This window comes from Protopterus annectens, chromosome 10.part0 (genome assembly GCF_019279795.1).
Source record: "Protopterus annectens isolate FY-2018-M chromosome 10.part0, PAN1.0, whole genome shotgun sequence".
NCBI classification, from domain to species: Eukaryota; Metazoa; Chordata; order Ceratodontiformes; family Protopteridae; genus Protopterus; species Protopterus annectens.
This window is the reverse complement of record NC_056744.1, coordinates 1,704,247,257-1,704,266,426: the sequence shown is the minus strand read 5'-3', so window position 1 is coordinate 1,704,266,426 and position 19,170 is coordinate 1,704,247,257. Positions and strand designations below refer to the sequence as shown.

Genomic DNA, 19,170 nt, shown 5'->3' with positions numbered 1-19,170 from the left:
CTGCAGCTCTTGTTCCAAGCCTTCAACATACTGGCTAAAGCTTTGCTGCAGCCATAATGCCTTTTTAGGCAGAGTCCATCTGATGGATATTTCATCATACTAACATCTGAATCCAAAACAGGGTCCATTAAGGTGGCTCTGCTCAATACCAGAAGTCTCAACAACAAGTTGCCCAACATTGAGGCCCTCCTGCATTTGAAGCACCTCCATGTTTGAGTAATTACTGAAATTTGTTTTAAATGTTAAGGAACCATGAGTCCATAGCTAGGTTTTGCATCTATTATGTCTTCAGACTATGTGGCAACTGTGATGGCATTTTCATATTTGTTAGGGACCATATCACCTCTAAATAGATTTCTGGGGATCATAACACAGCTATCAGGTTATAGCCTGTTACAGGACTCCCTCTGTGTCTCCTAATAATCATGCAATGTTCTTAAATATAAATCAATGAACTACCTATAAAAAAAACTTAATTATTTTTGGAGACTTAACTACTCATGAATCTATACCTCAAATGTAGGATACATCCAAAAGTTCTTTGCTTCATAAACAAAAGTTCCCTGGAACAGATTATGAAACACACTAGAGGGCCTAATATTCTTGAATTGGTCCTTACAAATATAGTTTTTTTCATGCACTATACCCCTGCTGTCTCCCTCCCTGGAGAAGTCTGTTTATTCACTATTCACCTTAATGACTAAAACCTTGAAACTTGACAATTTCTCAAGATTCAGTGATTAAAAATGCAGAAATCTTACCAAATTATATGATAAAGTTTGAAGATTCACTTATTCTAGCTTAATGTCAGACTTCTCCTCAGCAGAGAGCTACACAAAATAGTTCAATGCCCACTTATATAAATGTGTACAACTGACTGTATGCATCAGCTCTAAATATAATGTAAAGTTTAAAATGAAACCACCCCAGTGGCCCAACAAAATAAACTTTGCAACAAAAAGAAAAAACTCCTTAAAACATAAATCTGATCAAAGGACCCTCAAATCAAGGATGACATGAGAAAATTGACTAAAACTTAAAAATAAATAAATAATAATAAGACTATTAAGCAGTCCATGAACTTGAGTTAGCATATGAAGTTAAGGACAACAACAAATCTTTCTTTAGTTATGTGTTATGAAAGAAAAAAAAAAAACAACATTGTTCAAAACTTATTCAAGATGTTATTGCAAATATACTAGCTGACAAACTTTACTCTGGAAATGATGAGTCAGACCCCCTTATCCCAGAATCCCTCACCCCCCCCCCCCATCATCACCACCAAGGTTCAAGTACTAAATGTACTCTCAAAGGCTAAACATACTTCCTGCATGGTACAGAATAACATACATTGCAGTTTAAACAGTACCACGCAAGTACTTGTGGAACAACTCAAACTATTTAACTTGTGCTTAAGCTACTGACATTCAGTGCACAGTAATGATGATGTCACTTCACAACAATGGCCACATCACTGATCCAGGGAATTACAGGCCCATCAGCCTGACAAGTCTCATATGCAAAGCCATGGAGCATATTGTAACTAACCTGATTAACTACGGCATTAAAAATCTCATCAGGCTAGAGTTGCAGCAGTTTGGCTTTGTCAAGGGTAGATCCTTTCTAATGAATCTGGTTAACGTATTTGAAAGAGTAACACAAGCTACTGACAGCAGCCATGATGTACACACAGCAAACCTCAACCTGGTCAAGGCCTTTGGCACTACACTAGGATAGATAGTATGCTCAATGCATTATAAAAAGACCCCTATGTAGAAAGATGGATAGCAAACTGGCTGAAGGACAGAACCCACACAGTGTGGGTATAGCAGGTGCTTCATCAAACAGCATGAAGGTAACCAATGGTGTTCTGTGTTGGGACTTCTTTTATTTAGCATTTACTTTTCTGATTTACAGACTATCAACCAAGACCTCTGGCTAACCAGGTTTCTAGAGGACTGCAAACTGTGAGTTACTGTCAAGTGACCATTTTGATACCCAAAGCCGTGTGAAAAGAATGCTTATGCGCTAGTAATGGGCATAAATGAATAATTCTAACAAGTGTATTATTATTCTGTTTGGTAAATGTTCCCTCCTTCCAGTATAGGACATAAAAATCTCACTTTAAAATGAGAATGTAGTTAGAGATCTTGGTACTTCAGATAACACTTCTTTCTTCTTTGATTATCACGTAATAACAGAAATCAGGAAGCATTTCTACTTAACACAGTTGATCGCCAAGGAGATACCTTCCAGATCCAAACAGGTGTTCCATTACATTCAGCACTGATTATGCCAATTATTAAATACAATGTCCTCTCTGGAATGTACCTACTAGCCTCATCTAAAAACCAACAAGACCCCACAGGCTCTTAACTAAGGAGATCACCTGTTTAATAACCCTAAGCCACCAGAAAAGTCTGGAAGCACTGTCCCTTTATTCAGTATCTTACAGACTTCTGAGGGGAGACTTATGCCTTTCCTTTCAAGCCATTAGGAACTTGGTGCTCCTTGATCTTTTGAATCTCCATGAATGGAATAGTCCACAAGGGATCTAAATCTCTACCAAGTAAGTAAAGCAATGTAGAGAGAGAGGTTCATTACATAACACCTTTCCCATCTCTGGAATTGGCTTCCACTGCAAATTAAACAGTGTAATACATTATCTGCCTTAAACTAGGAACCAGAAGTTTGGGCAGGTAGTCACAACTTCAACCCTGGTCCGGCTGGCCTGGCACTCCATGACAAAGGAGGTTCAGGTTGAGGGTGGGTACTGTCAGGTATAAATGGTCACAAGAGCCAATTGCTTTGCATTTCCTATTACCCAATGATCCTCTGCAGCAAACTCTTGATAAATATGGTCCTGCAATAAGTAAAGAAATTGTATTTTACTATGCTACACTATTTTCAGCCACCAGTCAGAAATTGTGTATATAAAAAACACAGCTTAATTTATGCATCAGAGTTTTTAATGGGGAGATGGCTTTATATTAAATAAATAGTCTTCCAGTCAAAAATCATCAAATGTATAATTTTAAGAGATAGATCAATAAGTCTGCAAGTAAGGAAGTTGTCACCCTAACTGGACATCCAGAGATCTCAAAGTTAGCACAGGTTGAGGTATTTTTAATTTTTTTTTTTGTTCTGAATGACTTTGTTTTGACATGTTGGGAAATTAATGTTGTTGTTTTTCTAGCACCTCAGTTCTCAGTATGTTTATTTCAACATGTTGGGAGTTGACAAGGTTTGCCTTGATATAAAGCCATCGATCAGTTTTGGGCAAATAAACTGAACAAATTAAGAAAAAAACAAATAAAAGTAATTAAAAAATAAGCACATTACTGTATATAATTTAGACTGCTGGTACTTTATTATCTGAAATGTTTCTTATGTCGGCTGCAAACCCAATGTTTCACTTTCCAAAATGAAAGACATGCAACAGCAAAAATTAAAGGTGGACTTACTGATAGAACTCCATTAGGTTTGTGTTTTCCATGTTCTGAGGTGTCACCTAACACCAATTCCTCAGTGGTTGCCATATAGTCTGTGTCATTTCTCTCTTCCAGAATGTCTACTTCTTTTTTGATTTCCAAGTTAGTATCAGATGCTGCTGAGTGGATTTCTGTAACACCAGTTTTAATGCATTCAAGATTTTCTTCTAGCTCTTTCAGAATTTCTGATGCTTTGTTGTTAAGTTGTTGAATGAGTTTTTGTTCCTTGTCATGGAGAAACTGGTGCAGTTTTACAAACTCTTCTGCAATGTATTTTTCCAAATTAACAGCATGTTCCTGTGAAACAAGTAATATAGATGAGATCAAATTAACTTGCTACACATTATCATACCACAATACCAGTTATGTCCATATATTTACCTTGCATGACAGAATGAATAAAGTTAAGCTGCCCAGAAACAGAGACAGAGGAGCTGACTGCAAAACTGGTGACCTGGTTAAGGGGAGGGTTTGTCTTAATGGTCAAGGTCTTTACCTCACAGTCTGACCTCTAGTTATTGTCTAGGCTTATAAAAGTCTACTGACTGGTAGCAAGTATTTACCTAGAAACTCTGAACCTAAGCCCATCAGTGTGGCTGGAAGGGAGAAATGTGAAGCCACCATAATACCCTCTGGAGGAATGAGAGTGGAAACTCAAGTACATAGATGATCCTTAGTCTGTATTGATAATTAATGTAATGTAAGAGGTGTGTGTTCAGAGGGAGGTGAAGCTGGATCTGAAAAAAAAAAAAAAAAAAAAAAAAAGGATAAGGTAAGCCCCATAATGTCAAACTGACTTCTATTGACTCCTGGTACTCTTTGATGACTAAAGTGGTTTTCAGGAATTATAGTGAGCAAAGAGGCCATATTCTTAGAAGGAAGAAAATTTCTGCTGCAAGGTAAAATGTGGGCTCAGTCCTCTAGGCAGTCCTGTATCTGTTCATTATACAAGAGTTAGGAGGAACCATGGTGGCTAGGCCATATCCAGTGTCACAAACAGTAGAGGAAAGTGACACCAATTAGGTTATGTCATCATGCACAATGGGCCACATTACAAAATACTTGTGTAGGTCTGTTTATAGAGGTAGGCCTTACACTGAATTAAGTTACTTAGACCAAGAACAGATCTTTCATAATCTGATCACCGGTGTAGGGATGTTTATAGATAGGTCTTACATCAAAGTAAGTCACTCACTCTTAGAGCAAGTCTTTCGGAATCTGATACACAGTGTAAGACTGTTTACATATAGGCCTTACACCGACATTAGTTACTTATTCTGACAACAAGTCTTTTGGACTCAGGACAGACTTCTACCAGGCTGTCACTTGGAGAGCAAGTCTTTAGGAATCAGGCCCATTAGGTTAAGTAGGGCTGCTAAATACAAAGCTTAATTCTACAATGTGAAAATCAGTGAATGCAAACACTGCAGCAGTTGTGCAATGATTTAGTCCCAGCATCCAGTAAGAAAGTACAGTTGTGTAAAATCTAACCACAACAGTAGATAAACATCTATTCACTGTTGCAGTATTCTTTAAATAAGGGATCTCCCGCCAAGGAAAGCCCAACATTTGGGCATTATACCATGGCCTTTAGTTCTTATACATGCTGTATGTCACACGTATGCTCCCCACACAAGGAGTAGGGCATAAAGATTGATGTATGAACGCACACACTCAGTACTGAAAATGCCCCAGAAGGAGAATGCCCACAGGGACAAGGAAAACATGCCCATCCAAGAGAAGAAAAAGGAAGAAGATAAGCCCCTTGGCTAGAAGGGCAAGACAATGGCAAGGCTGGAGGGGGTAGAAGGGAGGGAGCGAATACTGTAACAGTGAAGAGGGCATTTACTGATATGGTAAGATTTTACACAATTGTCCTATGTCCTTCCATCTCACTACTGAAATGTTCTTTAACCAAGGGAGAGTACAGGAGTGCAAGAGGAAGGTACAGAACAGCCCTTTACAAATTCATGCAGGATAGCCCTGGCAAAGCCTGCCTGGCCCTTGAAATAACATCCAACTTGTAGTGCTCAGTGAAAGTTTCAACAGAGGACCAAGTAGCAACCTCAAGGATGGAACTGGCATCCAGACTCTTAAAAAAGGCACCAGAGGAGGCAACTGCCCTAGTAGATTACAACTTCACTGAAGAGGAAATATATTTTCCATGAAAAGAATAACAAAAAATGACCATAGAAATCCAGGAAGAGAAGATTTGCTTAGAAAATGCCAAACACAATGTCCTGAGATGAAAGGAAACAAAAAGCTGCTCAGATTTGCGAATAACTTTAGTTTTACCCAAAAATTATCTGAGCTGTCTACGCAAATCCAAGGTGTGAAGAACCTTCTCAATGGCAGAATGTAAAGAAAAAAGGAAGGAAGATGAATAGACTGATTAGGGGATGACTCACTGACTACCTTGTCATAAAAGAAGGATTTATACTAAAACTCCTGTATCTGTGTAAAACTAAGAAAGGAGGAATAGCCATGCAAGCCTGATGTTCAAACACTCTCTTGGCTGAGGTGAGAACTGAAAGAAGAACAGTCTTCCAAGTACAGTGCGGTAAGGAAGCTGAAGAAGAAATGGGCTCAAAAGGAGCCTAATTCAAATTTTCAAGTACAAAATTGGGTCCTAGGAAAGAGGAATAGGCTTTCTTGGGAGGCCTGATATGAAGGATGCCTTTAAGAAATTTCTTGACCTTAAGCCTAGAGGCCACAGGAGGAGTTAAGGGCAGACAGCAAAAATTGCTGACAGGTGAGCTTTGACTGAAGAATATGCCAACCCAGTATGGAGGAGATCACACAAAAGAGAGAACCAGAGCAGCCTCCACAGATAGGGGATCCTGATGGTGAGAAAGGCACCAGACAGAAAACCTCCTCCATTTGGATTTCCTGGTAGTGGGTTTACTGGCTTCCTGCACATCCCAAAGCATGTCCTCAGGAAAAGTGCCTAAAAGGGATCAAAAGCCTATCGCCCACTGTATAATTTGAAGAGTGAGCAAGTCAGGATGGATAGGTGATCTATTGTTTTGTATGAGAAGATCCACCCGTTGAGGTAACTTGTAGTGATTCCCTGTGGCCCACTGAGAAAGAAGAGGAAACCAATGCTGTCTGGGCCATACATGAGTCTCCAGCAAGATTTTGGGAGTGTCCTGCTAGATCTTTTGCAAGACTCATGGTAACAGAGGAAAGGCATGCAGAAACATCCCCTTCCAAACAAAAGACACGGTATCCATTTTCCAAGCCAGAGGACTTGGGACTCTGGAACAAATAAAGAGGAAGTTATCTGATCAGAGTGGAGGCAAAAATATCTACCAGAGGAATACACCACCAATGGACAATGTCCAGGGACACATCCATGAGCTTGTGTACTGGACCTGCTCAAGGAGTATGCCATTAGATGTGCTCTGAGGGAGTGTAAACTGCCTGAAGAGTTACTTGATACTACATCCCAGAATCTGCAGTATAGTCTGCAAAGAAGATAGGACATTGTGTCCCCTTCCTTGTTGACATGCTACATCACCGTGATGATGTCTGTGAAAATTTTGAGGAGCCAAGGATGAAAGAGGGAAAGAAAAGCCTGAAGAGCCAGAAGCAGCGCCCTCATCCCCTTTACACTGATGTAGTCTTACCTCTGATGAGGAGGCAAGAGACCCTGAAACTTAAGGAGGTGACAGTAAGCATCCCACCCCCTGACTGAGGCATCTATAAAGAGCTCCTGAGTTGGAAATAGAACTTGAAAAGGAAGCCCTGGGTTGAGTGTAAGTTGATGACTCCACCACTGAAGCTCAAGGTTGAGACAGGGAAGGAAATATGCCAGGAAATTCATTGGGTGTCAATGTTGAAACCACAGTGAGTTGAGGTACCACTGATATTTCCTCATATGCAGCATGGCGAAGAGGTGCATGGGAATGGTGGAAGGTTTGAATCTGAGAACCCTGAGAAATTCCCTGGCCGTGACAGCCACCAGAGTAAGAAGGGTTGAAAAAAGGCATTTAGAGGCAGGTAGAGATGCCAGCATGGGGACTGCCTGAAATCTACAGCAGAGGAAATATAATCCTGAGAAGGTGTCAGAACTGATTTCTGTAAGTTTAGGATGAATCACAGACTCTGTAGCAGGGAAGTAGTACACCTGAGATCCTGAAGCAGAGTATGGGGAAAAGGAGCTTGAATAAGCAAACCATCTAGACAGATATAGATCTGAATTTCTCTATCCCTCAAAAAGCAATGACAGGAGCAAGGCATTTGGAGAATACCCTGGGGGCAGCAGAAAGGCCAAAGGGCAAAGCAGGGAAATAAGCAGGGAAATGAAAATGCAAAGAAGAGAGAGAGAAACATAAAACAATTCCTGAAAAGATGATGGAAGAGGATGTGAATGTTTAAATCCTCAAGATCCAGGGAGACCAGAAAGACCTGGGATAAAAGAAATGGAAGTAATGTTTGCAAAGATAACATCTGAAAGGAAAGAATTTTGAGAAAGGTTTTCAGTCAGGAAATATCCAGAATTGGTTTCCAAGTACCCTCCTTTCATGGGACCAACAACATCCTGGAGTAAAATCCCTTTCACACGTGGGACGTTTGCAGAGCTTTTCTCCCCAGTCTTCCACTGAAAATGGGTCCTTGGCCAAGTGGACTCTTCCGGTCAACAAAAAACAAAAAAACACCACAAGAGGCATGGCCTGAATGGTTCCCTGACCCAAAAGAAAGTGAAGAACCTTACAGAAATTAGAGAAATATTCTAGAGGAGGTTGAGGAATGCCTGAAAAAGGAGGAAGGGACTTCCAAGCCATAAAATATCACTAAAAGATAATGGACAGAAGAGTCTGAAATGAGCTGAAGCAAAATTGGAAGTGACAGGGGCAGATAAAGGGACAAGGGAACCTGGGTGAAGGCAGGGGGAAGCAAACTGTCAAACAGAACCCAATCTATCCTGGAAAGGTTGTTTCTGTAGGCAAAAGTCTGAGTAGACCTAGCATGAGTTACACACCTAGATCTGTTGCCTATGAACAAAAGCAGACTTGGAGGGATAATTCCCCTGAAATTTGGAAGTAGGCAAAAAATATATTTCAGCTTCTGCAAGACTTTACCCTCGTCTTGGAGAGACTTGAAAAATTCAGCTGCAGCAGAACCAAAAAGATTTTTATTTTACAGAGGAGTATCCAAAAGTTTTGGCCTTAATGTCATCAGGCAAAGTCTGAAGAGGAAGCCATGAATAACATCTCATAACTGAACCAAAGGCACCAGCCTTGGAAGAGGAATCAGCTGCATCACAGCTCCATCTGATTGGGTGACAGACAACTTAAGAAGTACAGCCCAGCAATGAAAGGGCTGAAGCCTTCCGCTCAGAGTCAGGAAGGACACAAAACATGTTAGAAACCTGAGAAAGGAGGGCTAAAACATACCCGGTCATTTGAGTCTGGCAGCAAATAGCCCAAAAGGATAAAGTGGCAGAAGAGTAAATTTTTTTTGCCCAGTCTTTCCATAGCCCTACTACCCTTATCAGAAGGCAACAGCTTGGCAAAGGGCAATAACTGTACAGCTAATCAGAGGTGACTGACACTATAGAAGGGCATTTATAAAGAATTTTGTGTTCCTCAGGCACTTTATAGAATCTGTCTGGCTTGATAGGTGCAGGAGGCTGAGAATCATGGGCTCCAGACGCTGCCAAGAAAGTGTCCAGAAAGGCAGCCAGAACAGGAGGAACAACAGATGGCTTAGTATGTAGGAGCTCATTAATATGTTTTCTGAATCTCAGACTTGAGAACAATCCAGCTTAAAATAATCCATCATAGGTTTATTTGTTCATAGGTGTGTACTAGGCTAATGACCCTGGGGCCTTTACAAGCCTAGCCCATATAAGTGCCCTGGCATTGTACCACCTGTCGTTAGTTCCCAGTGCCTCTAACAAGCAGAGCCACTGGAGTTATTCCTGGAGTGAATTTTCTATTTCCCATCCACTCATCAAAATTTCTCTTGAAGAGGGCCAGTGAGGTGCTCTGCTTGACATGTATGGGAAGTCTATTCCAGAGCCATGGGCAGCCTCTGGGTTATGAACCTGTCCCTCCAGCATGTTCTGGTGATTGTGGTAATGAGGTTGAGGTCTCTAGAGCATGTGGTGCAGAGGGATTGGGATTTCTTTAGATGTATCATTTCTAACAGAGCTGGGTCACACATGGCTTTGTAAGTGAAGCAGAGATCGCTTCTTAGCAGATAAGAGACGGAGAATAGCTGTAGTTGCTTGAGTCTGTCCATCAATGTGATATTTAGGGGGAACAGAGTATTTCCCAAAGGGGACGATGATGCATTTTGTGGCATTAAGCTTAAGGCCATGGTTTCAACACCAGTCATTGGTCTCAGTGAGGCCTTTCTGTAGGATGTCTGCATCACTTGGGGAGTTAATAATGGCACCCAGCTTGTGGTCATCTGCAAACTTGGTCAGCCAGAGTCCCCTCCATGTTGGCCTGGACTTCTGAGAAGTAGATACCAAATGGGAGTGGACGCAGGGCCAATCCCTGTGGGACTCCACTCATGACTGGTCAGCAGTCTGACTTGGGGTCCACTACTTTCACACTGTGTGTTCCATCTGTGAGCCAATTTGCAACCCACCTAACGATATAGGGGTTGATGCCTAGTCTGGTGAGTTTATCAATAATTCCTGAGTGAGAAATGGTATCAAAGGCCTTGGCCAGATCGAGGTAGTCTGTATGAACGGCCTTACCTTCATCCACAGCTCTGGTGACTGACTCAAAGAAGTCAACCAGGTTGGGATCTAGAGTTTGAAGATTCCCTATATCCTTGTTAATTAGGTCCATCATGATGCACGTCACAGCCTTACATATCAGACTTGTCAGGCTAATGGAGTAATAATTTCTGGGGTCTGTAGTTGCTCCTCATTTATGGAGAGGGATGAGTGTAGCAGTGTGCAATTTGGTAGGGACAAAGCCTGAGGTGAAGCTGTGAATGAACAGAGCACAGAGATGTGTTGCTAGTTCACTTTGCAATTCATATAGAACACAGCCAGGCATATTGTCGGGTCCCATGGAAGCTGTATTTCTGGCCTTGGACAATGCAGCTTTAGCCTGTGCTGCAGTAATGCTGGGTGCCTGGAATTCTTCAGGTATTGAGATTGGTCCTTTAGGGGTGAGAGAGGGATAATGTTGGCACGGAATCTGTCGGCCAGTATGCTGGCAATATCTGTTGGCTCAGTATAGGAGGTACCATTGTGCAGTAACTCAGAGCAAATCTGGGTACTGGCATGGAGATTCTTGAAATAACTATAGAAGGCTTTGTGGTTTTTAATGTTTGCCACAATTCTGCCTTCATAGCTGGCTTTGGAGGTTTTGATGAGGGATCTCAACCTTTTTTGAGGCTAATAAGGGAATTTTTCCAGTCTTGGGACTTCACCTTTTTTTGCAACAGTTTCTTTCTTCTGTTGTAGAGTTTATTAATGGTAGGGGACTCCCAGTTTGGCTTCCTTTTTTGGAGGTGAGCGTCTTGGTTCTGTTGGGTATGGCTAGTTCCATGCATTTATGTATGTGTTCGTACAGTGCATTGGTGTATGATTTGGAAGCCATGCATCCATTTTCCATTGACATGGGTGCCGTGAAGTTAGTCACCTATGTTTTTAGGAGTCCAAAGTCAGCTATGGAAAAGTTTTTCATGGTGGTTACCTTTGCATGGGGTGTGGGTGAGATGTGGATTTCCATGATGATTAATATGTGGTCGGATCTAACCAGGGAGGAATTGACTACTGGTTTAGAGCAACAGGTGCCTATGTTAGTAATAACCAGGTCAAGGATGTTGCTTCATCTAGTGGGGGTAAGAATGAGCTGGTCCAGGACATTGGAATTTATGAATTCCAGGAAGTGTTGGGCCAGTGCATTGGTGCAAGAGTAGTTTTCCCAGATGATGGAGAGGTAGTTGAAGTCACCTAGTATGAGAGTGGTGGGTTGGATCTTAATAGATTCCAGGGTGCTTAGGAATGTGGAGTGAGAGTCATGGGACATGGATGGGGACCTACAGCAGGCTACAACCTGAAAAGTTGTCTTACCCAATGTTAGTTGTACCTGGAGTATCTCAGATGTGTTTTGCTGGGCTACTAGTCTGGAGGTGTGCATATCCTTTATGAATATGGAAACACCACTGCCTGTGTAGCTTCGGTTCATGTTCTGAGGCTGAAAGGTGTGGAATGAGTTACAGCCTAGTAGCACAGGGGTGCTTTCTGCTGCTTTAAACCAGGTCTCTGTTACAGCACAAATGTCAATGTTCTCCATTTTGAGGAATGCTTCAAGCAAGTGCATCTTGAGATTTAGACTTCTAGTGTTGAGCAGCTTGACCCTCAGATTGCATTTATTTATTGCTGTTATGGTGGTAAATTTGGTCTTTGGAACACCACCTAAAAAGGCAGTATAGGGGTGGCAAGAGCCTTAGCCAGTACCCAGAAACCCAGGGGTGACAGATGCTGGCCATCTCTGGCAAAGCATCTAGGTCTGTCAATCATGTCATCCCAAGCAGACAGATGCTGGATCCCCTTAGAATGACACCAGAAACAGCCAATTGTTGAAGTCAATCATTTTCTTCAGATGTTGGTTCTTCAGGTACATGCACAAAGAGGAGAGATGACTATGTAGAGTTTTAGACACAAACATGCCTGGAAAATAGAGCACTGCTTATGACTGTGTGAAGCACCTAAACAGAAGAGACAATTGTTGTTACAGACTTTATGGGAAATCTGCCTCTCTCACTGATATTTTCCCCTTCTGGGTGACATGAACACAATACCCATAATAATAAAAAAAAAAAAAAAAAAAAAAAAAAAAAGTGAAAAGAAAATACAACTGGGCACTTATCTGAAAACACAGCTTAGTAACCAACACAGCAGACTCAGACCAACATTCAACAGTGGTGCTCAGATTGGCGGCAAAGAAGTTTTGTGTGCATCCATACGTCACCTTTATGCCCTACACCTTGTGTGGGGAGCATACCTGTGATGCATGATGCCTATAAGAACTAAAGCCTTTGGTATACAGGCTGGATGTTGAGCAATCCTTAGCAGATCCCTTATGTAAAGAATACTGCAACAGTGATATGGAAGGACTTCTTGTAGTGCAACTGTAATTACATACTCTGCAACAGGTTAATGTGAGGTGTGGCTCTGAAATTCAGGACTAGACAACATGCTTGCCGGGAAATAGGTATGATGAAGAATGCGCGGGTCTATATTAGAACATTCGAAGTTTCAAAACTTCGAATGTTCTAATATCGAACCCTATTCACCGAAAGCTGAAAATATCGAAGCAACAGAAAACCAAATTTTTTCCTAGGGAAAGAATTTGGTTGTCCGTTTCTGTTGCTTCGGTATTTTCAGTGCCATGGTGGAAAATTACGGGTTGGGTTCAGGTAAGTGTGCGGGTTAGATATGTGTGCGATTGTGTGGACATGAGGGTTAGGTGAGTTAGGGTTAGGGCGCGGGTTAGGCAAGTGTGTGATTGTGTGGACATGACGGTTAGGGCGGGGTAGGTGAGTTAGGATTAGGGCGCGGGTGAGATGATTGTGCGATAGTGATGGACCTTAGGGTTAGGGTTTGGGTTAAGGTAAGTGGATAGTTAGTGATGTGTGTATAGTTTAGTGTGGGGTTAGGTGTAAGATTTTAGTTGTGTGTGTGTGTGTGTGTGTGTGTGTGTGTGTGTGTGTGTGTGTGTGTGTGCGGATTGCCGTTTGTTTGGTGTGCTTGTGTTGTGTGTATGTGTTTTGGAACAGCAAAATTTTCCCCTAGGGAAAAATTTGCTGTTCTGTATGTTCGATGTTTTCAGCTTTTGCTGAATAGGTTTCGATATTAGAACATTCAAAGTTTTGAAACTTTGATGTTCTAATATAGACCCGAATGCATCATGTTGACCTATGGAATTAGTGAATAAATAAGATATAGACTGACTTAGGATTGTGGTAGTAACCCTATGAAGTTATGGAGCTTATCTCAGATATGCATCTATGACAATGGATACAGTATGGCACATGCACATGTGTGCACGTACATGTGTGTCTGTGTGGGGTTCGTAATCAGATCACAGATACAGAATTATTTATGTGATCTTGCAGGCTATGGAATACACTGCAGATAAATACATCCTTATTAGGGTATAAAATGTTAGGGAACAGATCTGAGAAACAGAATGCCTCTTGTAGGTCTATGTTACTGGAGAACAAATTTATGAAAAAAGAATAGTGATTGTGAGATTATGGGCATTGAAATACATCTCTGAAACAGAATACCACATGACCCTTTGAGGACTGAGAATAAAACTTACAGAATATCTTACGTGGCTCTGTATCTTACAAATATAAATAATATAATTAAATATAAATATCTTACATGACTCTGTGGTGCTAGAGAACTGATCCAAGACACACACAGATGTGTGATCCTACAAGGCTGAGAAACAGATCTCTGACACAGAATGACATGTGTGAGCCTGTCATGTTGGGTAATAGACCACAGAGGCAGAATGGTCTGTTTGGGGCCACGGTGTTACAGGACAGATCTGTTACACAAAATGGTGCATCTCATCATATGAGGCTACTAATGTAAGAATAAAACTTTTCCCTATGCGTTGATGACATGAAGTCTACACCCAAGTAACTAGATCATCAATAAAACACTGTTTGAAAGTTGATTCACTAGTTAGGGATCCATGAACTCATGTTAATAGTGACTTAGCCTTCATCCAACATGTGCCCAAGGAAGTAGAAAAACTCTTTTGTGTTGTTCAACTTACAAGAAGGGCATGTCATCTAGATCCAGGGAGGTCATAGGTTGGTACTAGGCTATCAGTCATAGGGCCTATACAAGCCTAGCCATAACAATTCCCTGGCTATTTCTTCCCACAGTATTTACTTCCCTGGACCCCTGTCTAGCAGGGCGGCTGATGTGATCCCCGAGGTGAATTTCCTATCTCCCATCCAGTCATCAAGGTTCCTTTTGAAGAGGGCCAAAGAGGTGCTCTGCTTGACATGTATGTGCAGTCTATTCCAGAGTCTGGGGAGTCTCTGGGTCAGGAACCTCTCTCTCCAGCATGTTTTGTTCACTGTGATAACAATGTTTAGATCCCTGGAGTGTGCATCTCTGAGGGATTGGGATGTTTTTAAGTGTAGCATGTCCAACAGCTCTGGGTCTGACATGGCCTTGTATGTTAAGCAGAGATCGCCTCCGAGTAGACGATATGCAACAGAGTATAGGTGGTGTTTTTTTTAAATTATCAGCATAGCACATTACTTGGCCCTCATCAGACCCATCATAGAGTATAATGCCCCCTCGATGTGCACCTTCCCAGATACATGCAGCAACTGGAATGTCCACAAAGGTTCCTTACAAATAGAATACAGGGAGTAAACACAGTGTCCTATGCCAATCGCTTCAAAGCCCTGTCTCTTTACTCAGTATCATACAGACTTAGGAGATCTTTGTCTTCTGGCATACAAGGCATCCCTGGACCCTGTTGTGATGAATCAAACACATCTGAAGGAAACAAAGCATCAGAACTACTAGATTAAAAGACCTAAATTTTGCTTGCAACATAAATGGGACATGTCGTAGAGACAGACAAGTTTCTCAGAAAATTCTAGTTCTCTGGAAAATGCTCCCCCTTCCAAGAGAAGCAGAGTTCCTACCTATCCCTGTGTAAGTGGAATTTGGACCAGTGGATGGGTAATTGGAAATTCACGGATGGTCTAGCTCCTATGTCTCTGATAGAGATGGATAGAAGCAATCAGTCTCGGATGGAGTGCCTTCTGTGTGGAGTCTGCATGTCCTCCCCACAGTCGAGTGGCCTCCGAAAGACATGCGCGAATGGGTGTGCCTTCGTTGAAGGTTGGGCTGGCAACTCGGCACCATAAAAATCTACTGCCAATCATTAGCGGACCGGGGTTCCCCTGTGGCGACCCCTAACCAGGAAAAGCCGAAAAAACAAACAGTAAATCACCCCTGTAAATCAAGTATAAATCATATCGAATCTATGGATCACATTTGTCATGCACAGCTTGGGTTTTAAGGGCCCTAGTGGTCGTTAACCATGTTCATAGGTTTATGTGTGTCCACTAGGCTATCTGGTCCCCAAGGAAGTTAGTATGACACTAACCCAACTTTCCTCTTAGACTAAAGTAGCTAGGACTTGTAACTAATTTAAGCAAAACCAAAAGCTTGTGTTTTGGCACTCAAAAGTGTGCCAACACAGTTAACTATGACTAGTACATCTTAGCACTAGATAAACAACCTTAACAAGCTGTCTGTATGCACAGTAACTTGAGAATTTAGCTGGACTCCTTTGTTACCTAGTCTAGGCATATGCAGAAACTGGAAAAAAATTCCGGAATACATAAAGTACAGTTTTGTACCTACCATAAATGTAGATGTTCGAGGATCCACATTGCTGCAGTCCTAACTATTGGGTAGTCCGCTGTCCAGTCGGCCCGAATACCAAAGTATATGGCTGACGTCGGTCAGGGCGCGTAGACGTCAGGGTACAAATGCGCATGACCGACGTCATATCCTCAGTCTTTTCTTGCCCCAGATGTCAGAAGACCCTGAAAAGATAAGGCCAAAACCAAAAACTCCAAACATACCTGCACCAAAAATATGTACAATATATACAGATGTACTAGAATATAACCTCACCTACACAACCACCCCTAAACACAGAGGGAAGGAGGGAGGGATTGGACTGCAGCAATGTGGATCCTCGAACATCTACATTTATGGTAGGTACAAAACTGTACTATGTTCTTCATTCCACATTGCTGCAGTCCTAACTATTGGGTAGAATCCCAAAGCAGAGGTAAGGGAGGCTGGCAAATCATAAGGAAGCAGGAACTGACAACATGCCTTGCAAAATAGCTGTGGCAAAACCAGCCCTAGACTTAGAGTAGAGAGGAAGGTGATAATGCTTAGAGAAAGTATGCACTGAACTCCAAGTAGCTGCCTCCAAAATATCCTTAGTTGCCACCCCCCTTAGAAATGCTGTTGAAGTGGCAGTAGCCCTAGTGGAATGAGGCCTAATCCCAACTGGAATCTCCTTGCCATGATGGGAATAACAAATGCAATGCAAAACCCAATCCACCTAGAAATAGTTTGTTTTGACACAGGCTTGCCCTGAACCCAAAGCAAAAGAAACAAACAACTGCTGAGACTGCCTAAAATCCTTAGTCCTGCTCAAATAATAACGCAACTGCCTGTGTACATCTAAAGTGTGCAAAATCTTTTCCCCTTTATTTTGGGGATCTGCATAAAAAGTAGGCAAATGAATAGTTTGGTTTAAAGCCACACTAGAAACCACCTTAGGCATAAAGGAAGGATTAGTGCGTAAAGATACCCTATCCTTATGAAAAATCAAAAGGCTCTACCACCATAAGGGCCTGCAACTCAGAAACCCTTCTTGCAGAAGTAATGGCCAACAAAAAGCAGTCTTCCATGACAAGTATTTCAATTCAGCAGTAGCAAGAGGCTCAAAAGGTTGTAGAGTAAGTTTCTCCAACACAAAATTGAGATCCCAAGCAGGAGTAGGAGCTCTCATTGGGGTCTTATATTCTTTGCCCCTCTAAGAAATTGCTTGAACAAAGGATGCGAAACAATGGTGGGTCACAATCATAGTGAGCTGAAATTGCTGCAGCATGAATCTTAATGGAAGAGAAAGACAAACCTTTGTCCAATAACTCAGAAAGATATTGAAGAGCCACACTCAAATTAGGCTCAGAAATCTCCAAATTGTTTGCTGCACTCCAAAATAAAAATCTCTTCCATTTTTCTGCACACTTTCCTTGTACTAGGTCTCCTGGCTTCCATAATCACATTTAAAACTTGTTGAGGAAGTTGAGACCTGCTGTCTTTCAAAACAGAATATGCCAGGCTGTTAGATGAAGAGAGTGAAGCTTGACATTGAGCAGGTGACCGTCCCTCTGAGACAACAGGTGTGGAATCAAGGGTAAAGGCCATGGAGGCTTCCTTACCAGACTCCTCAGTAATGGATACCAGTGCTGCCGAGGCCAATCTGGAGCTATTAAAATCATCCTTGGCTTGTCTTGTCTGACCTTTAGAAGCACCTTTGGAAGAAGAGGCAGAGGTGGAAAAGCATACACATGAAGATTTTTCCAACTGAAAGAAAGAGCATCCACTTTCCAAGCTGTGTGATGAAACCTCTTTGTGCAAAACTTTGGCAGCTGGTGGTTTAGTGGAGAAGCGAACAGATCTATGTCTGGAGTTCCCCATGACACTGTCAAGTTTTGAAATACATGAAGATCCAGTTTCCACTCGTGGGGATCCATGATTTGTCTGCTTAACACATCTGCTAAGGAGTTCTGTGCTCCCGGCAGAAACCTTGCCTGAAGAGTTAGTTGCAAGCTGAGCGCAGTCTCCCATAAAATCATTGCTTGCCTGCACAATGGGTAAGAATGTGTTCCCCCTTGCTTGTTGATGTACCACATGACAGTTGTGTTGTCTGTTAGAATCAACACCTGCCCTGAAAGAAGTAACTCCTTGAAAGCCATTAATGCAAACTGGACTGCTAACATCTCTTTCATGTTGATATGTAGATGCTGTAGTCTGGCAGGCCACTTGTCTTGTATCCACTTTCCATTTAGATGAGCTCCCCAAGCAATGTCTGAGGCATCTGTCGTTAGAATCTGACTCGCCTCTGGCCGGGTCACAGAGAGTCCCTGTTTAGGTGACATTCCTGAGCCCACCACAAAAATTCCTTTTGAATGCAAGGTATTATTTGAATGACAGTGTCCAAATCCTGGCAGTGCTGTGTCCATACATTTTTGAGATACCATTGCAGCTCCTCATATGCAGTTTGGCATTGGGAAGCACCAGAATACAAGATGCCATGAACCCTAAGGCTTGAAGGACTGTCCTTGCAGTCAGCCCGGACTGAAGAGATAGTTGATGGAAGTAACTGGAAAGATTCTTTTGTTTGTCCGGGGTTAAAAGGCCATCTGGGCTGCTGTATTCAGTCTCACACCCAGAAAGCACATGTCTTGAGAGGGTACTAGACTGGACTTTATTTCGTTCACAGAATACCCTAGGCATCTTAGCACTGCTATGACATAATCCAAATGCTGTAGAAGGACTTCCTTTTCTTGAGCTAGAATCAGGCAGTCGTCCAAGTAAGGATAGATTTGAATTCCTTTTAGCCTGAAGTAAGCTATCACTGAGCCAGAACCTTTGTGAATACTCTGGAAAGTGGATAAGCCAAAGGGCAATGCAGAGAACTGATAATGAGAATTTCCAGCTCGAAAACGCAGATACTTCCTGCAACTTAGTCTTATAGGCACATGAAGGTAAGCTTCCTTGAGATCTAAAGTTACCATCCAGTGATCTTTGCCCAGCAGAGGTAAAAGCTGTTGTAACGTCAACATTTTGAACTTGGGAATGTCCAGATAAGTGTTGAGGATAGATAAATCCAAAATTGGTCTCCGTGTTCCCTTCTTGGTACTAGGAACAGCGAGAATAAAATCCTAGGCCCTTTCTGGCACAGGAACTGGCTGAATGGCCCCTATTTTGAGCAACAGAGAAATTTGCTTGTGAGCCTCTTTTCTTTGTAGAGGAGGAATGTCTGGCATGCCTTTGAAAGGAGGCAAGGTATGGAAATAAAACCTGTAACCGTGGTGAATGATATCCAGAACCCATCTGTCT

The 19,170-nt window shown here is 42.0% G+C and overlaps 1 protein-coding gene across 1 annotated transcript in view; it reads right to left on the bottom strand.

The window, feature by feature from the left end:
* LOC122813933 (zinc finger protein 480-like) overlaps positions 1-19,170 on the bottom strand; it is a 177,380-nt gene that overhangs the window by 98,345 nt on the left and 59,865 nt on the right. Inside the window, exon 3 of the mRNA XM_044086479.1 lies at positions 3,465-3,788. Coding sequence (XP_043942414.1) covers positions 3,465-3,788 — 324 coding nt within the window. The remainder of the gene's footprint in view (positions 1-3,464; positions 3,789-19,170) is intronic.